Source organism: Charadrius vociferus, unplaced genomic scaffold, assembly GCF_000708025.1.
Source record: "Charadrius vociferus isolate BGI_N301 unplaced genomic scaffold, ASM70802v2 scaffold1183, whole genome shotgun sequence".
In the NCBI taxonomy this organism is placed as follows: Eukaryota; Metazoa; Chordata; class Aves; order Charadriiformes; family Charadriidae; genus Charadrius; species Charadrius vociferus.
This window is the reverse complement of record NW_009647468.1, coordinates 72,837-97,775: the sequence shown is the minus strand read 5'-3', so window position 1 is coordinate 97,775 and position 24,939 is coordinate 72,837. Positions and strand designations below refer to the sequence as shown.

At 41.2% G+C, this 24,939-nt stretch overlaps 1 protein-coding gene across 1 annotated transcript in view; it reads left to right on the top strand.

Annotated features, from left to right (window-relative positions):
- Window positions 1-594: 594 nt before the first annotated feature.
- The window catches only part of LOC104282599 (nuclear cap-binding protein subunit 1-like), a gene marked incomplete at its 5' end in the record, with an annotated part of 66,775 nt that continues 42,430 nt past the window's right edge, over window positions 595-24,939 (top strand). Inside the window, 10 exons of the mRNA XM_009880704.1 lie at window positions 595-692; window positions 4,384-4,447; window positions 7,816-7,926; window positions 9,217-9,281; window positions 10,036-10,098; window positions 16,790-16,864; window positions 17,925-18,028; window positions 18,782-18,904; window positions 20,139-20,241; window positions 23,571-23,664. Of these exons, the coding sequence (XP_009879006.1) occupies window positions 595-692; window positions 4,384-4,447; window positions 7,816-7,926; window positions 9,217-9,281; window positions 10,036-10,098; window positions 16,790-16,864; window positions 17,925-18,028; window positions 18,782-18,904; window positions 20,139-20,241; window positions 23,571-23,664 (900 nt within the window). The remainder of the gene's footprint in view (window positions 693-4,383; window positions 4,448-7,815; window positions 7,927-9,216; window positions 9,282-10,035; window positions 10,099-16,789; window positions 16,865-17,924; window positions 18,029-18,781; window positions 18,905-20,138; window positions 20,242-23,570; window positions 23,665-24,939) is intronic.

Below are 24,939 nucleotides of genomic sequence, written 5' to 3'. Positions count from 1 at the left end.
GCTATTAAACTGCTTTTATAACCAGCGTAAAGACAGAACATTGAGATGATTAAAGCTGCAATATTTTCACTTTGCAAATAGAGCAGGCTGCATTGTCAGTCTCTGATCTTCTGTGCTGTAACTGGAAAAGATGAAGTGTTTATTAATACACTCCCGATGTATAATAATTTTGTGTAACTTGAAGAAAGAAAACATCAGTTGTTTAGCATGGTCCCAGCTGCCTAAGTAGAGAAGTACTTAAATTTTGTACATGAAATTAACAAACTATAAATGGCACCAAAACTGTTTCATTGTAAATATGGGTGCAGTTGAAATCATAGCTGGCTATTTGTTTATAAGATTTTTACATGATTCATATACAAATCTGGTACAAAAATCCAAAATCTTTTCTTATGATAATGTTGTACTTGGTAACTTTGTCCTAAAGTTTGAAGCCTGTCTTTTAGCTGTTGATGCTAAAACTTGTTGATGTTAAATCTCAATGAGTGCTTAAATGAATCTGTCAAGTTTTATTTATATATGTGTGTGTGCGTGTATTAAAAAATTATGTTTCTCTACAGTGATCTTTCATCAATCTTGATTCCATTTTAATAGGGCCCTGTCATGCCTGGCAGTCATTCTGTTGAAAGATTTGTAATAGAAGAAAACCTTCACTGCATCATCAAATCCCACTGGAAAGAGAGAAAGACTTGGTAAGATGCTGCTTATTGTTATGGGTTCCCAGCACTGTATATACAATCATGCTTTCTCCTAACATCAGGGACCTTCAAAGCCCAACAACATTTAAGTAAAAGTTTGAAATTCAGCATTTCCTGAAGTTTGGTGAACTATGGTTGACGGTCTTATCTGGAATAACGCGAGGCTGGAGTATCCTGATCGTGGATTGTTCATGTAATTCAGTAGGGCTGAGGCACCCTGATGATTGCATCCTGGATTATCCAGGATTTCTCTTCAGAGGATGGCACAGAACACTCTGCAGTGCTGGAGAGTCTCTCAATGTGCTTGTGCTGTGCTTTCCAGCACAAACACGATGAGTGTTGAACTGTCTCTGTGTGGAAGTTTCCTGTTGCTCCTGCTTCTTCTTCATCCCATTCTTTTTTTCTCTTTTTCTAATTATATGGAAGAGATAACTGAGCTAGGTTTGCATGGGAGCCAGTACAGTGTCAACAAAGTTTATCATTTAAAGTTCTATGCAGCTGTAGGAAATTATGTTGCAACAATGTAGCAAATTGCAATGAGAGTCCTTATAGGAAGGGAAGGTGATTTAATTTTAAAATAAAACTGAAGTAAAGCTCACTCACACTCGCCCTCACAGGCATCAAAATGTGGGTGAGTGCCAAGTGGTCTCTCCAGCAGTCAGGCACCAAGATGGCTGTATCTGGGTAATCTGTTCAAGATTACTTGAATTGACAAGGACAAGGCCAATATCATCCTGGCCTGTATCCGGAATAGTGTGGTGAGCAGGACTAGGGAAGTTATTGTCCCACTGTACTCGGCACTGGTGAGGCCCCACCTTGAGTACTGTGTTCAGTTTTGGGCCCCTCACTACAGGAGGGACATTGAGGTACTGGAGTGTGTTCAGAGAAGGGCAACGAAGCTGGTGGGGGGGGTCTATAGAACAAGTCTTATGAGGAGAACTGGGGTTGTTTAACCTGGAGAAAAGGAGGCTGAGGGGACACCTTATGGCTCTCTACAACTACCTGAAAGGAGGTTGTAGAGAGGTGGGGGTTGGTCTCTTCTCCCCAGTAACAAGCAGTAGGACAAGAGGAAATGGCTTCAAGTTGCATCAGGGGAGGTTTAGATTGGATATTAGGAAAAATTTCTTCACTGAAAGGGTTATGAAGCATTGGAACAGGCTGCCCAGGGAAGTGGTTGCGTCACCGTCCCTGGAGGTATTTAAAAGATGTAGATGTAGTGCTGAGGGACATGGTTTAGTGGTAACTTGGCAGTGCTAGGTTAATGGTTTGACTTGGTGATCTTAAAGGTCTCTTCCAACCAAAATGATTCTATGATTCTAAGGGATTCCCATCAACTACTGAGTCCTCCTCGTGTCTCTTGGGTTGTTCTTCATTTGGCAACTGTGTGCTGGTTTGGGGCCTTTTTGTATGCTTAAGGAGTTGACAAGTGGTTGCAATCTTTTGTCTTTCCATCCTGTGTTGGACACCTCTGAGAGTCAGTAGGATTTGCTCGGTTTCTGTTCTGTATCTCCTTATCTGGGTGTCTTGTGGCTCCTGCTCTCTTCTGTCTTCCCACCATCATCTCTTAATAGCTTGAATCTTTTAGTCTGGATGTGAGCTATCACTTCTTTTAGGCTGCCCTTCCTTTCTCCAAGTTGAGTATCCTGATAAGCTGCAGGTAGAGGTGTGCTAGGATCTTGATGATCTGTAAATCTAGGTCACATTAACATATGCTTATAGCCTGTCAGGGAGCCACAAGGGTAGGGTGCCCTGCAAGGAAGGGGGAGCTGATTGTGACCCCAGCACAGGCAGGGCAGTTGCCTCACCGACAGGGTGCAGTCCCTCAGGACCCAATCGGGAGCAGAGCAGGTCCATGATGATAACCAAGGTCAAGCACAGTCCGGTGATTGCCAGGCGAGTCTGTAGTGATGAGGCAGGGCTGAGGTTGAGTCAGTGGGTCAGAATTGGAGAGGTAAAAGCTCAGGTGTAGGCATAGATGCAATGCAACTGCAGTGTAGCTCATGCAGGGCCAGGTGCAAGAACCTCAGCTTAAAAGCAGCTCTTAAGTAAAAAGGGTTGGGGGGGAACCTCTGCTGAGCATTCTTCTAAGTCATTATTTTAAGGCCATGTAATGGGTCTGTCTGGGATGGAGTTAATTTTCTTCATAGCAGTCTGTTATGGTGCCATGCTTTGGATTTGTGACCAAAACAGTGTTGATAACACAGATATTTTAGCTACTGCTGAGCACTGCTTGCACAGCATCAAGGCCTTGTTACTCACTGCCCCATCAGCAAGTAGGCTGGGGGTAGGCAAGAGGCTGAGAGGAGACACAACCAGGACAGCTGACCCCAACTGACCAAAGGGATAGTCTGTACCATATGACATTGTACTCAGCAATAAAAGTTTGAGAAAAGGAGGAGGAAGGGGGAGACGTTCATGGTTATGGTGTTTGTTTTCCTAAGCAGCCATTACATATGCTAAGGCCCCGCTTTCCAGGAAGCGGCTGGACATCCTCCTGCCAATGGGAAGTAGTGAATGAAATCCTTATTTTGCTTTGCTTGCATGTGCAGCTTTTGCTCTCCCTATTAAACTGTTATTATCTTGATCCCTGAGTCTTTTCATCTTCCTTTGGGTTTCTCTCCATCTTGTGGGAGACGGGAGTGAGTAAGCAGCTGGGGGTAGGGGTGTGTGTGTGTGGTATTGGCTTTTAGCCAAGGCTAACCCACCACAGTCCAGCAGCAAAACCTTGGGGGGGTGTACTCAGGGCCTGCCTTCCCTCTCTTCTTTCTGGTGCTTTCACACCCAGACATTCCTAATAATTTTCCATTGAAGTCAATCTTAACACTTCTCTTGCAATTCTTTTTGCTGTCAGGCAACAGTCCAGTTAGATTTCTTAATTTCTGCTGAAATAGTCTCTGATATGGGTAATTGGTAACCTAGATAATTTACCACAGATATTTGGCGCTCTTGTGCTCCCAAGTAAGAACCAGCAAACTTGGTATACTGTGCAAAAATTAGGCAGGAATGGTGTTTTTGGTGCGGATATGTGTTGTAGGTTTTTGGTTACAGCTTTTTGACTCAGCAGAGACTAGAAATACAGCACTGTTGAAGTTAATGGAGGGGACTCCTTTATTTCCCCAAAGAAAGTAAGACTAGAGGGAGGTTATACGTAGTGCTAGAGAGCTAAAATTTGAAAAATAGCATTTTTTTTTCTTTTTATAAATAATGGGTGATATTGTATCTTTTAATCAATTCATTTGTAACACTAATATGTTTTCTGTAGCCCATTAGTTTGATGGGTTGAGAATGACTGGAAAGCAAATCTATTGTTTGGATTTCTTTTTTTATTTTTCCTGATATACCAATGTAGTTTGTCCTTTAGTGAACAGATGACAGCATCACAGGTCACCGTGAGGGTCTATGTAAAACTGCATTTTGTTTAGCAATATGTGTTCAAGCATTGCTTGGGTATGGAGATGAAATATGTCTCTCTGAACTGTGGTTCAGGTACTGCTGTTAAGAGCTTGTGCCAGGTTTTTTGTATGTGTTCTGTGGATAAATAGACAATTTCAGTCTTTGAGGTCTGCTTATTTTACCTGCTTTATAAGGGTAAACTCTTGCAAAGAATTAAGTCTTTCATATCTATTTAGTATCTATATATTTTTTGCTGTTTCAGTTTAAACTAAATGTATCTGTTAATTTGCAGTGCTGCGCAGTTGTTGAGCTATCCAGGAAATAATAAGATCCCCTTGAACTACCATATAGTAGAGGTATGTGTTTTACAGATAACCTCTTTATTTCCAAAGTAACAAACCCCAATTAACTCCATGATGGATCTATTAAATTACAGTATGATTTAGGAGTCTGCAGTCTTATCCTGTTGACTTAAAGTGCAACGGCTTTGAACAGGTTAGATAATAATAAATTCAACTGTTATTATTATTACTATTGTTATTAATTTATGTGATGTTTAGGAGCCTTGTTCAGGAATCAGGATCTTACGGTGCAACAGTGTTCCAAGTCGTGGTATTTCTTAAGCTGTTCTTGAATGTTTCTCCGTGTTAATCACTCTGATGTACTAGACTGTCTTGCAGATGACTGCACTTAAAAGATCTTGCAAATAAAAATGACTTAAGTTAGACTTTTTTTAGTGATCTTCTAAGTCACTTGGATGAATTGTATACCAATGCCCCTGAAAGGCATTTGTTGTGAAATAGTGGTATGTTTTCTCCTTCAAGTTGGAGGATTTTAAATAACCATAAATATATATTAGAATAGGAATGTAGTTTTCGTCTTGCTGCCTCCTTTCAGCGGACTGCTAACAAGATGCAGAGCTGTATAAAACTTGCTTCAAAAACTCCTGTCTAAAGTTAAAAGATAAAAAGTGATTGCAGTAATAACAGCAAATTGTCATGTAACTAGAAACACAATTCAGAGCTAATTGCAAGAAGTCATAAGATTGTGGAATGCTTACCTTAATCAAGATGGGATTAACAATTCAACTTTGCACCAAAACCCCAAATATTCTGAATGCCCTGTTCCATACTTAGTCAAGAGAAATCTTAGAGTTAGTAAAGTTCTTCCGCCGTTAACATCTAAGTACTTTAAGGGACCATAAAACCTCAGGTGTTTGTACAACTGTTTTACAGAATATTACTTTATGCTCAGTTACACATTACTTCCAAAAACAGTTATTGCAGATCATGATTAACCAGACTACTTAAAGGCCTTGAAAAATTATTTGATTCAGAATCTCATCAAATCTGGAAATAACCAAAGTTTGTAGAGATGAAATTCTTAGAATCATAGAATGGTTTGAGTTGGAAGGGACCTTTAAAGATCATCTAGTCCAACCCTCTTGCCATGGGCAGGCACATCTTTCACTAGATCAGGTTGCTCAAAGCCCTGTCCAACCTGGCCTTGAACACTTCCAGTGACGGGCCATCCACAACTTCTGTGGGCAACCTGTTCCAATGTCTTACCACCCTCACTGTAAAGAATTTCTTCCTAATATCTAATCTAAACCTACCCTCTTTCAGTTTAAAACCATTGCCCCTTGTCCTGTCACTGCAGGCTTTGGTAAAAAGTCTCTCTCCATCTTTCTTATAAGCACCCTTTATGAATTGAAAGGCCACAATAAGGTCTCCCTGGAGCCTTCTTCAGGCTGAGCAACCTGCCTTTCAGGCTTGTTAGAGCAGGTCCAGAGGAGGGCTACAAAAATGGTCAGAGAGCTGGAACTCCTCTCCTGTGATGAAAGACTGAGAAAGTTGGTATTTTTCAGCCTGAAGAAGAGAAGGCTCCAGGAAGGCGTTATTGTGGCCTTTCAATACATAGATGGGGCTTTATATATTATATAAAGGGGCAGGGGGGTTGGACTAGATGATCTTTAAAGGCCCCTTCCAACCCAAACCATTCTGTGATTCTATGATTAAGAAATTATCCTTGATGTTCTCCATGTGTCTCCTAGACTGCTTGCAGCTTGCTGCACTGCTTTTCCAGCAGATGTCAGCATGGTTGAAGTCCCCCAATAGGATCAGAGCCTGCAAGTGTGATGCTTCCTGTACTTGAAGTAAAGTATAGTATAGTAGATGGCAACCACGAGGTTTCCTTTGTTGGCTTGGCCTCTAATTTTCACCCATAAGCTCTCAACCTGTTCATCACTGTCTTTCAAAGACAGCTGTGTGCAATCAATCCTTTTTTTTTTTTTTTACACAGATGGCAAGCCTCCCACCTCTCCTTCCTTGCCTGTCCTTTTACTGAGAAGAAATGGAAAGCTAATATGCAAACTGTTTAACATAACTGCTAATTTCCTTGGTTTCCCTCCCAAGTATTTGAAATTTTTTGAATACTAACCTTATTTCTTGTCTACAAATGTTTTCAACAGAGCTGCAGTGTTTTAAACTTTAGTGTGAATTTTGCAGCCATGTATTCTGTTTGCTTATTGCTATTTCCTTGTAAGTCCTGTCAAGTTGATAATACATTGCCTTCAACTACAATATAATAAACATCTCTAAGAGATTTCCCTTGATTTGCAGATGAACATAGAGCAATAGGTATAATTTAGCCTAACTAATATTTTCTAAATGTTAAAACAACACTTTTCTTTATTTGCAAGGCAGAAGTAAATATAAACTGAAAGCACTCTATCCCTTTTCAATAAACCCACTTGTGGGACCTCATGTCTTTAAAGTTCATAAGGCCAAGCTCAGAATTCTCCATACTACTCTGTAGTCTGTGTGAAACACTGAAGTGTGGCCCCTTTTTCTTAATATCTTCACATAGATGTATGTGTTGGTATTATTGGTGTCTGTCAAAGCAAAGTGTCGAAGCAACATAAAAACTTACAACTTAAGCTTTACAGAGTCTGAGTATGTCATCAGTGCCTGGATCTTCCAGGTAGCCAGGTGACTTCTCCCCCCCCCCCGGTACGATATGCCAGTTTGAAACTTGTATAATAATGTTCATTGATAATGAACACTTGATGAATTTCAAAAACATGGCCCTATGTAATGTCTCAGGTAGATCAGTCCTTATCTTGTTTTCTTGGGTTTTTGCTTGTTGTTTTTTTTTTTTCTGTTTTGTATCCTGAGGATAGGAGCAGTTTTTTGCCTAACAGACATGCAAATACCCTTATATAACTTTTTAGGTGTGAGTAAAGTAAACACAGTGCTATAAGAAAGGGACAGATGTCACCTTCATGCAACTGTTTTTTCATGTTAAATGCGTATCTTTCATTTAATACTTTCCTAGGTCAGGAGCAGATGAATTCAGCTAGCTTGCTCACTTCCTTCCTTCGATTCCGCTATAATATTGCATTAGCTTATGCAATAACTCAGTGCACATTTCTACACTGTTCATTGTATTTATTAGACGTAACAGAATTGTTGCATAATGCTAGTCTTATGCATGGCATTAATCTAAAATGATAGGGGTAATTAAGGAGGCTTATATTAGTATGGTGAAGAGTTTGCACTATCTTTTAAAGTTTCTCTCTTATTCCCAGAATGTGAGTTTGACAGAATAAAATGGGCCTTGTTTTGGTATATAATTGTTGAATGTGTGCATTGCCGTTCTCAAGTTCAGGACTGTGCAGGCTGAGTCTGACTGTTCTTTGATTCTGTGCTTTCCTCCCATGTAGGTAATATTTGCAGAATTGTTTCAGCTTCCATCTCCACCACATATTGAGGTTATGTACACAGCACTTCTCATTGAACTGTGCAAACTCCAGCCTGGCTCTTTACCACAAGTTGTATCCTTTTCATGCTGCTAAAGAGCCTTTTTAATATAGAGTATTTTTTTTCTTTTGTTCTGTACAAGATGGAATAGCAATAAATGTCAGCAGTAATAAATTTTCCTTCTTTCCATATTTAGCTGTATGAAACTTTGCCAATAACACTGTTCACATGAAGGAATAACACAGCTCAACAGGCATAAGTAAAGCCTGCATTCACATCTAAGTCTGTTCTTTAGCTTGCAGACCAGGCAAACTGAGAGACCGCGTTCTGATTCCTCCACAGGTCTTTTTGAGGAGCCCTCTTGTAGCCAAGGGATGGAATAAATAACTTGCATGATTTTGAGCCCTGTTTTTACATCAGGGCAGCTGGTGGCATGGTTATAGTCACATTAAAACCTGGAAAAGGAAATTAATTTCTTAAATCTTTTGTTGTAACAGAGGTATGAATGCTCCTAGTCCATTTCACTGCAAAGTGTAGTAGATAATTTAAATTAACCTGTTTGAGTTTGCACTGAAATGGACTAGGATTATTAATAAAGTCAATAATAATCTCTCAGGTCAGAGAGTAGCTAATGGTGAAGAAGGAGGTATCAGCTCCTAGCTAATTCTGAGTGTTGCATTGGCCCCTTTTTAGATTTAGTTTTAGTAGCTTTAGATTGTGGCTAATGAGCTACAGTCACTGAGAATGGAGGACTAACAGACATACCTACTGGTAATTTCATTCCCAAATTTTTATTCTACTGCTTGAAATCACACAGTGATTCTAACCACATAGCCTAAACTCTGGGGACCTGCTTGCAGTAAGTATCGATAGGGATACAGCAACAAAGGATCAGGGTTGGCTGGCCATGGTCTTTAGGTCAGGCCAGCGTGGATGTACTTTCTTGAGCTGTTAATGATGAGCAAAGATGGTCCATTGATTAGGCAGTAACAGAGGCATGTGAAGCTAAAACTGTGAGATCATAAAAATGTGGTCCATAACGAGGTTGATGTCCATTCATATCATTAGTGTGCAGTTTTTGTTGTCTCATGGTGGGGATTCTGGCTTCCAGTAAAAGCAGCTAATGATCTCACTATAAGCAATGGAAGAAAAACAGACTTGGATTAGAGAATAGATGTTACTTATTGGGGAAAACTGCATGCTTCATTTTTTATTTATTCCTGTGGCCTTTTCAAAATGGGGTAAGTCATGATGTAGAAACAAGGAGCTGTCAGTAGAGAGTTGACGACATCATCTCTGAAAAATGGAGAGAGTAACTTATGATTTCAGATGCTTCTCTGTTAACTTTAATAAGAAACTTTCAGCTTGCACAAGCCACAGAAATGCTTTACATGCGCTTGGATACAATGAATACTACATGTATAGACAGGTAATTATGGCGACAACAGAAAATGTTTCTCATTTTTTTGTGCATTGGATATTGATGCATTTTTTAAAAGGATCATCTGAAATCATTGATAAACACTTTGATTCTGTACAAAATGTTTTTGGGGCTCTAGACTTGAGCCATCTGAAGAGAAGGTAAGGGACGGACTGACCACTTGCTTTTCTTCCCTCAGAAACTCTTTCCTTCAAGTCACTACTCTGATTAGCTATACAGTGCAGCTATAAAAACTATGACAACTCTTCCACATCCATACTCCTTTCTGTTATGTGCTACTTTCTCCTCCCTATTGGCCTGAGGAAGGAAAGGGTTGGAAGTGGGTTTATGGGAAGGTTGGCTAGCTGGAAAAGAACAGTGGTGTTTCTGTGGTTTGAGTGGTCTGCATTATGTAGAACTAAAATTACTGTGCAAAAATGTGAAAACCTGTAGACTTGCAGTAAGTCCTTTTCACTGCTTATTTCAATAAGTCATTAGTCTTGTATATGCACCAGAACAAGACAGACTGCACATTCATCCTTAAAGGCTGGCTTTTGACTCTCAATTCAGTCTTTTTGTATAAGTCAACATCAATGCCTATTTAATGCATTAATGACTACAGATTAGAGAGTTTGGGTTTATCTTTGAGATTTTTTTATAGATGTATTCTACTTGTCAGTTAGGAGGTTTGTGGGGATTTTTTTTGTTTGTTGTTTTTCTTTGCAATTCTGGTATTTAATAGAGCTTTCTTCTTTTAAAAAAGGTTTATTAACTGGTTTTCCCACCACCTGAGTAACTTCCAGTTCCGTTGGAGCTGGGAGGATTGGTAAGTCAGTCTGTTTCACATCAGAACTTAAACCTTCAAACTTATCCAGCAAATGTCACAACATAATGGTTCTGTTAACTGCTTTCCACTCGTGCTTTTGACCCCTGCCCCCAACTGTTTACTACTGTTGCTTGGTAGACAAGGTTGGTAACCTTTAGTCACTATAAAAACAATCCCAGTTTTCTGTAATGAATATCTAAGCAGTACTGTATTCTGTAAACCTGATTTGTTTGTGATTTTTGTCCTTATCACCTCAGTCAGTTGTTTGCAAGCTTTTCAAAAGAGTTCTCCTACTTATCAGTAATTTGCCTTGACTCTCCTTCCCTTTGGCTCCCTACATTCATATGTGTAACCTCACTCTCTGAGTGCCATCCTAACATGACACCTGCCACCCTTCCCCTGAATCTTGATCTCTTGGCTTCTAGCAGGAGCTCCCTGCACCCCCTCAGTGCCTAACCATAGCTTTCCCAAAGCCTTGTATTCCATGTTTAGGTTTAGATTAAACACTAGGAAGAAATTTTTCACTATGAGAGTGGTGAGGCACTGGAACAGGTTGCCCAGAGAGGTTGTTGAGGCCCCATCCCTGGAGGTGTTCAAGGCCAGGCTGGACGTGGCCTTGGGCAACCTGGTCTAGTGGGAGGTGTCCCTGTCTATGGCAGGGGGGTTGGAACTCAATGATCTTCAAGGTCCTTTCCAACCTAAACCATTCTATGATTCTATGTACCATGCCTTCTGCTTACTCCCATCCTGTCCTGTTCCCACGTATAAAGAAAGATTACTTGGGGGCTTAGTCCTCCCTACACTCTAACTTCTGCAACCTGCTACCATACCTGCATCCTATAGCCAACGTGCCTAGGTGTCCCTGGGAAGAGGGGTGCAGCCCTGTATGTGATGCATTGCTTCAGATTTACTTATGTTCCCTGTGTTGTGCTAATTGGGAGTTGTGCGTTTGCTGCTTATCAAGTTTGTTCATGTTGACTGACCTAGTGGGAGCGTCCAAAGAGCTGTTTTTTCATTGCCTGCATTCCCCTTGTTGGGAACACTGATGCGGATATCTTTCTACCAAGCTGCCAGTTTTCACAAAACTTTTAAGAATATAACTGTCTTTGAGACTTCTCTTTCTCTGAAATGTATTTAATATCAGCTAAGAACCCAAAAATTGTTTGGAGGGAGGAACATAGTGAAATCATACAAGCTTTGTTTCCTCGGGAAAGCAGTCTAACCAACAGAACAAACACTGCTTTAATTTTTCAGAGCAACCATTCAAAAAGTTACCTTATGAAGAAGGGAATCCTAAGATTGGTAATGGCCAATAAGGAAATAGCGATAGACTGGCTCCTTATCTTCAAATTGCGTACACTGTAAAACATGAAAGTCTAAAACAGTCTACTGACTAGGGATTTGCTGGTCAGCTGCTATGGGTGACGCCTGTTTAGCTGGTAAGCAGAAATACAGCTCCCAGAGTACAGAAAACAGAAAGGGCGGTCAGCACACCAGGGAGCTCTAGACAGTGCGGGGCTGCACAGCAATTGTGGTGATGTGCCACAGGGCTCTGCCCCTAGCACTGGTTGGAAACAACACCCCTGGTAAATTAAGAGCCTTGTTCCAGATGGAGCTTTAGAAGAAGAATGTCGCTGTCAAGGTCTGGGGCTGCAGGAATTGCCTGAAGCGGGAGGTAGTGGTGGCTCTGCTTGTGGGAGGTGTGCTCTGGTCAAAGAGCAGAGTCACCAGGTAAAGGAGCTGTGTAAGGAAGCGAGCAGGCTGTTGTAGCATTAAGGAAGGCAAACGGATCAACAGGGTCTGCGCAGAGACATTGCAAAGACCAGAGCCTGAGCCACATAGCGCAAGGAAGAAGGGACAGCAAGAAGCTACACTTAAGCCAGTGGTGGATAGAGATAGCCAAGATGGGGAAGGCCGGAGACTTGTAACTTCTGGAGCAGGAGAAAGGCTCCTTCTCTGCCCTTAGAGTTGAACTTATAGGATCAGTACAGTCCTGTAATAGGTAATGCATGGGAGCAGGCTCTGTAAGGGAGGCTTCAGAGCCAGCTGGGCATGAATTGTGCATGAGCACCAGGAGGCAGCTGTGGATGATAATGGTTAGAGATCCCTTTCTGCAGGGGATAGGGGCATCCATCTGCTGACCAGACATGCTGTCATGGAAGGTTTGTTTCTTGCTAAGGGCCCATATCTAGGATGGTTGTGGAGAGACTGTTAAGACTTGTCTGGCCCTTGGACATCTTGCTGCTCATCCATGTGGGCACCAATAACACTGCCAGGAGAGACCTGGAATATATCAAGAGTAACTACAGAGCTCTGGGGACAAAGGTGAAGGACATGAGTGGTATTCTCAAGTCTACATGAGGAGTAGATGCGTTCTGAGAGCTCTGTGTGCAGATGAAGAACTGTGATGAGTAATATTGATATTAATATTAATAACTTCTGAGAGACGGTAACCAAGGTATGGACAGGACAGCAATGCTGCATAGACACCCCAACAAAGCCACCTCAATAGTGATGTTATCATATCATAAGCTGATATTGCACAGGACAGCAAAATGGTAGCCCTGATCCCTCTCTCTGAGATAACAAACAGCATCACGGGGAGTACATAGAGCATAGAAGAATTTACATAGCACAGCCACGCAAACAAACGTTGTAACTGGCGACTATCTAACTTATACAAGAAATGCATATAAGAAATTTGTTTTAACAAGCTCTGGTCAGATCTGTTGTTATTGCAACCCTTCAAGCTCCACATTGGGTGTCCAAAAGGACCGTTGTGGTTTGGCCTCAGCCAGCAACAAAGAACCACGCAGCCGCTCACTCCACTCCCACAGCCATGGGGAAAAAAAAAATCGACAGGGCAAAACTCGTGGTTAAAAATAGTGCAATTTAACAGAACAGCAAAAGGGAAGATGAAAACAACACAGTAACACCAATAAAGGGATATGAAGACACGATTACAGTACTGCGGCAAAGCACACCAACCAGATGGCAAAGCACACCAACCAGACACACACCACCACAGCCCACCCCCAAGTGGCAACTGCTCTCCTCTCCCTGGCTAGCTCCTCTTATAGCCCGGGAATGGGTCATGTGGTATGGAATACCTTCCCCCTGCCGGCTCCTTGGGGAAATTAACCCCATCCCTGCTGGAACCAGTGCAATAGTCAAGGAGATTTCTGGAGGGTGTCAGGAATTACTTCTTGACACGGGTACTGGATGGGCCAACCAAGAGTGACACACATAGCTGAATCTGCTATTCACTAACAAGAAAGAACTGGTTGAGGATGTGATAATCAATAGCAGCCTTGGCTGTAGTGACCTTAAAATAGTGGAGCTCAAGATTCTTAGGGGAGTGAGGAAGGAGAGTAGCAGAGTATAGATCCTAGACTTCAGTAGAGCAGATGTGGTCTTATTCACAGGACTGGTAGGGAGGATCCCATGAGAGACAGCTCTGAAGGTCAAAGGAACTCCAAAGAGCTGCCAGGTCTTTAAGGACACCCTCCTCCAAGTACATTAATGGTCTATCCTGATACTCAGGTAACCAAGTAGGCCAGCTTGGCTAATCAGTGAGATCATAACTGAGGTCCAATGCAAAAGGATGTGCATTAGAGGTTGAAGCAAGGACAGTCTACAAAGGAGGAATTTAGAAATGTTGCCTGGGCATGCAGGGATGGTATTAGGAAAGCCAAAGCTCGGCTTGAATTAAGATTTGCAAAGGACATAAAGGGAAATTTGAGCTTCTGCTACTATGTTATCAGTAAAAGAATAAACAAGGAAAATGCAAGCGTGCAGCTGAATGGGGCAGGTAATTTAGTGACAGCAGCTAAGGTAACCAATGCCTTTTTTGCCTCAGTCTTCACAAACATGGTCTCCTGAGTCTCTGTGCTTAGAGATAGTGTTCAAGGAGGAGAAGATTTACCAGTAGTGGAAGAGGATCAAGTCATGGATCTCTTGAGAAATCTCAATCCATACAAATTCATGGGACCAGATGGGATGCACCTGAGGGTGCTGGGAGAGCTGACTGATTTCTTTGTGAAGCTATTGTTTTTGAAAGGCTGTGTAGATCAGGAGAGGTCCCTGATAATTGGAGAAAGGTAAATGTTGCACACATTTTCAGAAAAGGCCAACAGAACAATCTGTGGAACTATAAGCCTGTCAGTCTCACTTTGGTCCCTGAGAAAATCATTGAGCGAGTCCTCTTGGAATGCATTTTTGAGCACAGGGGATAAGAAGGTGACTGGGAACAGTCAGTATGGGTTTACCAAGGGTAAATCATGCCTGACCAACCTTATTGCCTTGTATAATGAAAGGACTAAATTTGTGGATGAGGGGAGAGCAGTGAATGTCATCCATCTTGACTTAAGAAAAGCTTTTTATGTGGTCTCCTACAGAATCCTTGTATCCAAATTGGATTGTTATGATCTAGATGAATGAAAACCTTTCTGGTTTGTCAGGCTCGGAGAGTAGTGGTTAATGGTTTGTACTCTACCTGGAGCCTGGTTACAAGTGGAGTCCTATAGGGGTCAATCTTGGGACTTGTCCTGTTTAAGATCTTTATCTGGAGGAGACAGAATGTACTCTCATCAAGCTTGCAGACAACATTACATTTGGGGGTGCAGATGATATGCTTGAGGACAAGGCTGTCATTCAGAGGGACCTACCTATTTCAGCTGGAGAAATGGCCTGAGAGGAACTTCCCAAAATTCTACAAGGACAAATGCAGAGTCCTGTACTTGGAGTGAACTAACGCCCTGCAATGGTGCAGGTGGGGGACTGACTGGCTGGGGAGCAACTCTGCTGAAAAGAACTTGGGGATCCTGGTGGTCAATAGGCTGAACAAAAGCCAGTAGTGTGCTTCGGCAGTGACAAAGGCCAAACAGTATCCTGGGCAGTGTCAACAGGAGTGCATCCAGTAGATTGAGGGAAGTGATTATTCCCCTTTACTTGGCACTTGTTAGACCTCATCTAGAGTACTGTGTCCAGTTTTGCCCCCTCCAATACAAGACAGACATTGAGAAACTGGTGGGAGTTAATCAGAGGGCCACCAAGCTGGTCAGGGGGTGTTATGGATTGAAATATTTGACACGGTTATGATTTAGCAGTGATTCAAAATTTATTAACAATTTGAGGTAGACCAAGAGGTTGAATTTTATCAGCACTTAATCGTTAACCAATTTAAAGATTTACAAAGTGATTTAACAAAATAATTGAACAGTGACTTAATTACAGATTTGAAGATGACAAGATTCACACTGACTTAATATAAGCTATTCCAAATCAATACATATACATATGAGCGAAAGCACAGATCTCAAATTAATGCATATACATATAAGCAAAGTATAGAAGTGTGCGCCTCCCCCCCCAGTCTATAACCACTGAGATTGATGATCCCTTAGTATTGCACAACTCTAATAAGCTGGCGGGTACCCCTTCTAACTCCTACATGTGCACAGACAAACAGAAGAACATCCACATCCATAAAGCTAATGTGTATATATCATAAACATATAGGTGGAGAGGTAATAGAAGAGAGGCTAGCCTATAGTAAAAATTGCCCTTTCACGAGTTTAGGGTTATACTCACAATACATCAGCATTCCTCAAAGGCGATAATTGAGACTTGAGAGGTGTTGACTTGCCCTGGCCTTGAGATGTCTTGAGATGTCTGCCTGAGCGGTGTCCCAGCTCAGGGGAGATACTGGCCACAGCCCACTGCAATCCAGAAAAGCTCAAAGGGTCTTTATTAGAATCGCTACTTATAGGATCCGAGATAATTGACTTTCATCATGTACTTTTCCACTCTGGCCCAGCTTGGACAATGGAATATTCCGGTACTTTCCACTGGTTGTGCAAGCCCAGAACTTGCTAGTTCTTGGGGTCCTGGTATCCCCCCCCTCTGTGTCCATGATCCATATGTTGTCAGGAGTGATCGATTATAGTTATCTTCAAATGGTAGGAGCCATGGGGACCAGGCACACTATTGTGTTCTGGTTTGTTGCTCTCCACCTTTTCTTTCTTTTATGTTAGACCGTTATGTTACGTTCTGGTCCATTGTGTTATTATGTGGCCCAGGTGGGGAGGAAATCACGCCAAGTACTGAGTGGCCTAAAGGGGGGGTGTGTGTACCACCACAGGGGGCTGCAGCACATGCTCTGTGAGGAGAGGCTGAGGGAACTGTGCTTGTTCAGCCTGGAGAAAAGAAAGCTTCAGGGGGACTTAATAGCAGCCTTCTAATGCCCACAAGGAGGTTACTGAGAGAATGGGGCCAGTCTCCTTACTGAGGTACGTGACAGGAGGACAAGAGACAGTGGCCATAAATTCAAACAGAAGACATTCCATCTGGATATAAAGCAAAATATTTCATTGTGAGGATAAGCACTAGAACAGGGGTCCAGAGAGGTTGTGGCATCTCCATCCTTGGAAATTTTCAGAACTGATTGGACAAAACCCTGAGTGACCTGGTTTGAATTCATTGTTGACCATGCTTTGAGCAGGAAGTTGGGAGTATGTAGCCTCCTGAGATTCTTTCCAACCTGAATGATTTTATGAATTGTGATTATCCAGTGAATGTTCCCTACCTGTTGTATCAGACCAAAACAGATTAGAACGCAAATACAGGTGTTAGAAATTATCATGTGGGGTTTTTTGGTTTTGGTTTGTTGTTTTTGGGTTTTTTTTGATAGGTCAGACTGTCTTACTCAGGACCTTGAGAAGCCCAAATCCAAATTTGTGAGAGAGGTTTTGGAAAAATGCATGAGGTAAGTAAGACAACATCCAAACATCTTGCTTTTGTAGTTAAGTTAAATTGAAGTTTGGCCATTACTTCCAGGTAATGATGCATTGCTTTTAATGTGGCTCTTGTCTTAAACATACACATTTTCTCAGTTAACTTTTTTAGCTAGTCTGTTCTGTTGTCTTGCTCAGTTTTGTTCTAGTGTATCTGTTGTGGGGCACTGCTTTTCCTAGTGGACTGGGGGACAAATAGGTGGAGCGAGCGGAGGTAACATCCTTCTAGGTACAAATTAAGAAGGCTTTACTCTTTCTGGATACGTAAAAAAAAATTATAATAGGGCAGGCAGGGAAGAAAAAAGAGTTCAGGTAATTTGCTGGAAAACAGTGATTATTCACAGAAATAGGGGGGTTAATTATATCCCTAGTTTAAGATAAATAAGTATCGTTATTGTTCTGGGCATCTCCGATTCTCATAGACCTTAAAAAGAAGCTGCAAAAGCACAACAGCTGTCAAGACTGGGCTAATGATTGTGGAAATGGGGGATATAGGAGAGTGAAAGACCAAAATGTTCAAAGAACCTATGTAATTCAGTATTTTGCATGGAAAAAGCTTACCTGTTGTTTTGCGAGAGTTTAATATACAAAGTGTGAAATTTGTGCTACAACAAGATTTCATTTTGTCTGTGGCTCCTTTTGATTTTACTGCGAATTTAGTAGAGGAATTCAGTGTTTGTAAGGTAAGTAAGATGGAAGGTAAAATGAAGCTGTTTGGTTTAATTTTTTTTTTCTTTTTTCTCTTTCTCCCCCCCTGTGCTTTTAATATAGGTATTTTACCAGTTGCCTCCAGAGCATCTTAGACTTGTGTGAGGATGAAATTCTAGTATTAAGCATCTACTACAAAGTTTTGATTGTTAGCTCTTGCTATCTGTCAGGAACTACTATTGCATTGAATAAACGTTTTGATTTATTTTTTTTTGCACAGTCCAAATTAAAAAAATAAGAAAAATACTTTAAATCAGTGAGTTGCATCAGCCCTGATGATGATATGCCATTATAATTCTACTGCTGTGAAACTTACTTTTGTAGGCTTTCCTACCATCAGCGAATAATAGACATTGTTCCTCCAAGCTTTTCTGTCCTCAGTCCTGCAAACCCAGTGTGTATTTACAAATATGGAGATGAAAGCAACAGTAAGTATTTAAGTTACTGAAATTTGAATTCCAAGTAAGGGAATGTCCTAGCTTGAGTGTTAAGTCACTTAACTTCATGAAGGAGACCTCAGCTGAAATAAATATGCTTGATTTTGATCTAGTGCTATGTCTGGATCTTTCTAATCTAAACCTTTTTTTAAGAAATAAAAGAAGTCTAGCTGTATGAAGTTAAATCATGCTGAGGTGACTGCAGTCTAGGTGCTACAGCATTGCTTTGGTTTGCCAGGAGTCTAAAAAAAGAAAATTTCATTTATTTCCATCATTCAGGCAGAATACTGTGCAGAAATTAATGTAGCAAAAGATAATATGGACTTGTTTTTGAATGAATGGGGTACTTAATAAAAGATTTTACTAACCAAATTTGGTGTAATGATGCAAGCAGAGAGGCAGCAAATCATGTGAAGGATCTGTCATCAAAGGCAGAGGTAAGTGAGAAAATGCAGGTAAGTATTGTATTTTCAAAAAGCTGATGGAAATTAGAATGGAGTTTTAATCAGGGGAGTTACTTCCCCCTCAACTCTGAAGGTGCTAGAAAAGGGCTTCAATTTGTGAAGAATAGGAAACTCGTCGATGAATTTTATGGAATGGTCATGTGGACAGTGGTATTGGGAGCAGCAAGTTTTGGGGGTAACTGGGAAGTGTACATGCTTCTCTGAGAAACATGCTGGTGTAAAAATATTCATTCCATCCTAGACTTGAAAAGGATTATATGAACTTTCTGTTTTCATTTAGGGTCTCTTCCTGGGTATACTGTAGCACTCTGTTTAACGATTGCAATTAAAAGTAAGGCCAGTAATGATGAAATCTTCAACATTTTAAAAGATGTGCCTAATCCAAATAAGGATGACAACGATGGTAAGGACATCTGATATTAGGCATTGCAAGTTTGTTATTAGTTTTGCATCTAAACCATTTTACTGTCCTGTAGTTATGGTTTCTGCTGCTAATTGAACTGCTTTCCTTTCTAATAGTTGGTTTCTGTTTAACAATAAATGGAAGTAACATACAACTGTCAGTGTTTCTTCTGTTCTTGTCGTGTACAGAGACAGGTCTGTTCTAGTTAATAGAAGCAACCTGGCCCTTGATGTGGGTTCTGCTAATTATCCACAGAGGTGGCATGGAGGATTTTTAACATTTTCCTTTGCCTTCAGCTCATTTTATGATGTCGGCTTTGTCCTGAAGATCCAGTGCCTTTATCCTACTTATGAGCTTGCGTCCTGTTGATATAGTCCCATAGCAAGTTAAAGCTAGCACCCTGGCTATCTTAGCTTTCCCTAGATCTAAATGAAACTGTCATTCTCATAATAGGACTTTGCTCAAGTTTTTTCCAGTTTTGCTGTTGGTCCAGCCACACCTAATGCTCGATTTCCAAAGCCATTGTGCTCTTGGGGTCTGAAAGGAGTGTGAGCTACAGGTTTGAGGAGTAATGCTGCAATATTCTGCAAGTGTTATGCACGCACAGAGCAGCAGTGAACCTTTTTTTTCTGCTTGAGAGCCAGCGTCGTTTTCCTTTATTTGCTATAAAGACCACATAGTAATCGATGTATCTTTTCTTACCTGTTGTTGCCAGCAGGTCTACAGCAGTGTCCAGGGGATTTAGAACCATTCACCTCAAATGTCCCACATCCCCTATGCACAATCGGTGCCCCCCTTCCCCAACTGTTACAAATACCCAACCTCTATTATAATCATCTGCAGCTTCTTCTCTTCTCATCCATTCCCCCTTTCCCATGCTCTATGACCTGCCTTGTCTCCAACCCGATGCAGACTTCTGCAGCGTCTTCACCTGTTGTTCCCTGCTTCTCTCCATCAGCACTGTTAGATGCGACTAGCATAGCTCGCTCTCTGCTGCTATTTCTTGTTAACCTGGAACTATTTCTGCATGTTTTCTCCATGACAGGTGGAAGTCCCAAGATCTGCACCTTTTAGAAGATATTTACTAACTCCCTGTTCAGCCTTGCAAAATCCAGTCACTGAAAACTTAATTTATTGTTTTAATTCATTTTACAAAAATTATCTTTAAAGATTTTGGAGCAACTTAAAACCTCTACTTGAAGTACTTATTGTTTTAACTTTAAATAACTTGCAGATGAAGGACTCACCTTCAATCCTTTGAAAATAGAAGTTTTTGTACAGACTCTGCTCCATCTAGCTGCGAAGTCTTTCAGCCATTCCTTCAGTGCTCTGGCTAAGTAAGTGTGGTATGTGCATTATTTTGGGGTTTACAGAACCATTTCATTCTGACAGTGAAGTGCCTGATAAAATAACTCATCTACAGGCTTCAGTAACATTTTTAGATGCTACACAATGTGATGTGATGGTGTGTTTTGGGCAGAAGCAGTAACACTATTAAAAGGAAGGTAATGTGGAAACTAGGTTACATAGCTGAATGGAGTTATTAACAAGACCATACCCATCTTAAGCATGTTGATTGCATTAGGCTGAGGGTTCTGGTCTGCTTTAAGTCTCTTGCAAGTATAAAGGTACATATCATTTTGGGCTTTTCCTGTTGTCCCATCTGGGTATATCAGCGTTATTCACCCGAGCATGATTCCGAGTACATCCTTGAATGTCTGTGATTCTACCAATAGCCCTGTAGGGGTTCTAAAATAGAGACTCTTTGGTACTTAGTCACTGCACAGAAGCAATTAGGTCTTTCCTGGAGCTTAATGTTGGTAGAAAGTGCAAGAGGAAACATATATCTGTGCAGTGGAGAATGTTGTAAATTTCTGTTATTGAAATAACAAACAAAAATCTTTGTAGCTTTCTCAAATGCAAATTTTACTCCTGAAATTGAGCTGAAATAAATCCCCTTGTAGCCTACAAAGATGTCCTTCAACCCAGCTCTCACCTTGCTTTTGTTATTAACAAAAGGTATTGCACTATGAGTTAGTTGCCTGCACAAGCATACTGCTGTTAGGTTGTGCTGTTGTGTTTAAATCAATAACATGCAGGTTAGTCAGTTGGTTTAAAAAAACAAAACAAAACAAAACAAACGGGGATGATTTGTGTGGCAGTTCGTCAACTCATTAAATGTGTAGATATTTCTGTATGTGACTCCTAATTATGAAAACTTAATCTACCTAAAATATAAAGAGAGTTAATAGAAAGTTTTAAGTAATCTTTCTAACAAGTATGGTGTGTTATGATTCATTGTGCATACTATTGCAAAGACTTGACAAACATCCACTGTGTAATGAAAAATATCCTAGCTAGTGTCTGGATTAGCTACTTGCAAATCTATTACATCCTCTTAATGATAGTTTCTAAATCAAACAAATGAAGCACTCTCCTCTTTCAAAGGAAAGTATAGACAGAGTTATTGCTCAAGCCATGGGTTCTCTGGTTTTGTTTTCATTTGCATTACTGAACTTTATTTAGACTTACAAAGTCCATGAGATAAAGAGCTGTTACCTGACTGGAAGAAAAGTTGGAGCTGAAAATGGTTACAGCACAGCAGATAGCTTATTGCCTGTTCTGGAGGTGCTTGCAAGTGATGCTAATGAATTTTATGTTTAGAAGACCCCAAAGAATGATGGGAGAGGAGTACTGCTGCAGCTGGCTTTAAAATGTACTTACTGTAGTTTGCCCTGCTTTTTTTCTCTCACATCAAGCCTTACCTATTCTTTCTACTAGTAGCACATTATGCTACTAATATCTGAAGTGCTGGGAAGCCACCGTAGAGTGGATCAGGTGGTTTGTTTGTTTGCTGTATATTCTGCATTCCAAAGACTGATGCATATTTAAATGTACAAAGCCATATAGTATATGCATGGGGGAACCTTTCCTAAACCCCTCTGGCTGGCTCCATCTGTGAGTTCACAAGCATAATGTACTTTGGAGCATCACAGAGAAGGAACAGCTGGTAGATTAGTTCATTTTAAAATTAATAATTTGCTGAGTGTCCTGAGGAGCAAGTGATATTCCTTCATGTTGAGTGACTGCATACCTCCCATGACAGTATCGTGTCTTCTACAGTGTGTTGCAACAACCAGTATGACTCAAAATCAGTTGTCGGTGGTGTTTTTTTTTTAAATAAAAAATAATTTAAAAAAAATCAACCCACAATTTCTTAAATATACCTAGGCAATATAAAATTTATTCTAGAATATTTTTGGAGTGCATGCTTTTAAAGGCATGCTTTAACTTCTAGAGGATTGACTGCAACTGTTTAAGCAAAATGAGATTGACGTGCGGAAAGCAGACTCCACAACTTAGAAAGTTGTAAAGTAGGTATGTTTTATTCAGCACTGGGCAGCACAGGGGGTCGCCCCACCACAATCGTGCATGCCTAATGCAGCGGCTTTCTCAAATATATATATTATTTGATTACATAATCATGAGATTTCCCAATACGCCTATACATATACATGACCTGTCCCCGCTTCGTATTAAAATTAGCTCTAAGAAATCATTTTCATAAACTCCTCCCAACTGCGCTTGCGCAGTGCCTCCTGGTGGTGGTCGTTGAGGGTCATGAGGATGAAGGCTGATGATTCCTCTTCATCACCGCAAGTAACCTTTTGTCTTTGCGCAGACTCAGTTCTTCTCTGGTCTTTGTCCAGACCACAGGGTTGGTTTCAACTGCTTTTCGAGACATGTTCTTGTCCGTTATCAGGAGCTGTCCTTGACAATGTTACAAGACTCCTTGCTTCGTCTAGTTCTTAGTAACATTTACCCGTGGGTTTTATCAGGCCTGCCTTTTAAGTTATTTCACTACTACTATCCCTGCCTCAAGATGAAAATAACATTTTTGACACTGCATACTTGCTGCTGTTAAATTGTCTCAGTATGAAAGAGGTGGTCATGTGTCTTAATGAATAATTTTTATATTTCTACAACTTTACATACTTTACAAATATAAAAGCTTGATTTTTTTCTGCACATGGAAGATTTATGATGATGGTTTATAACAATGGTCACTAGCCTACAGTCAATAACATAAGAAGTAGGACTCTGTGTATTCAGAGCTACAGTGGTTTCACTGCTGCATATCAACAGTGATATCCATAAGGTCAAAAGGAGCCATTTAAACTTTATAGCTACATTACATAAACTGGGCTGCGAATACTGACATCGGAGTCAGCTTAACTCTACTGAAGTAGATGCTCTCAGTGCTTTCCTCAGTAGAGGGGAGATTGAATAATGGTCTACGGTTATGGAAACACCTATCAATAGGCAAAGTCCAAGGCACAAAAAGCAGAAAATTTCACTCTGCCTGCATATAGATAAGCACACCGAGCAGCAGGGTTCTCCTGCATTTAAAAGCATGAGAACTGTAGCCTAGCTTTGAGAAGTAACTTTGCCCCAGAGGCAGGGTTACATATTGTTTTCAGGAGTTGTCTTGTCTCTGCAACCTTTTAAACTCAGGACAATTCTATTTGTCAGGGGGTAGCCCTTCCAGAATTGTTGCAGATTGGTCAAAACAAAATGTTGGGACCATCTAAACCACTTACTATGTGTCTCTTGCTTCATTGCCCTGATCCTAACCACTCCATTGACTACTTGTATTTCTTTAAAGGTTTCACAAAGTCTTCAAAGTACTTGCTGAAGGTGATGAGGGGAAACTCCATGTCCTGAGAGTTGTATATGAGGTTTGGAAGAATCATCCGCAGGTAAGAGCGTCAATGGCAGATGGGTTAGAAATTTTGGCTGCCCCTGGGAATGGTCAGGCAGGAATTAGGGCTTCTCCCAGTAGAAAGGAGGTGGGATCAATAGCCCAACTGAAGTGCTTGTACACTAACGCACATAGCATGGGCTACAAACAGGAGGAGCTGGAAGCCATTGTGCAGCAGGAAAACTATGATGTAGTTGCCATCGTGGAAATGTGGTGGGATGACTCACCTGACTGGAGTGCTACAATGAATGCTATAGGCTCTTCAGGAAGGACAGGCAAGCAAGGAGAGGCGGTGGGGTAGCCCTGTATGTCAGGGAGTGTTACGAATGTCTAAATGATGTTGAAAATAGGGTTGAGTGTTTATGGGTAAGAATCAGGGGGAGGGCCAACAAGGCAGATATCATGGTGGGAGTCTGTTATAGACCACCCAACCAGAATGAAGAGGCAGATGAAATATTCTCTAAACAGCTGGGAGAAGTCTCAAATATAGCCATTGTCCTTGTGGGGGTCTTCACCTTACCAGATATCTGCTGAGAATACAATACAGCAGAGAGGGAACAGTCTAGGAGGTTTCTAAAGTGTGTTGAGGATAACTTCCTGACACAGCTGGTGAGGGAGCTGACTAGAGAAGGTCCCTGCTGGTTCTCTTGTTTGTAAATCGAGAAGAACTTGTGAGGGATGCAACGGTTGGAGGCTCTCTTGGGCACAGATAGAGTTTTCGATTCTTGGAGAAGCAAGGAGGGGGATCAGCAGAACTGCCACCTTGAACTTCTGGAGGGCGGACTTTGGTCTTTTCAGGAGCCTGGTTGACAGAGTCCCTTGGGAGGCAGTCCTGAAGGGCAAAGGAGTCCAGGAAATCTGGACCTCCTTCAAGAAGGAAGTCTTAAAGGCACAGAAGCAGGCCGAACCCATGTGCTGAAAAACGAGATGTCAGAGAAAAAGTCTGGCCTGGCTGAACAGATAGCTATGGTTGCAACTCAGGGAAAAGAGGACAACTTATGGCCTTTGGAGGAAGGGGCAGGCCACTCATGAGGACTACAAAGATGTTGTGAGGCTATGTAGGGAGAAAACTAGAAGGGTCAAAGCCCAGCTAGAACTTAACCTGGTTTCTGATGTTAAGGACAATAAAAAAAAAAGTTTCTATAATAAGATTAGCAATAAAAGGAGGACTAAGGATAATCTCCATCCTTTATTAGATGGGGGCGGAAACATAGTGACAAAGGAGGAGGAGGAGGCTGAGGTACTTAATGCCTTCTTTGCCTCAGTCTTTAGT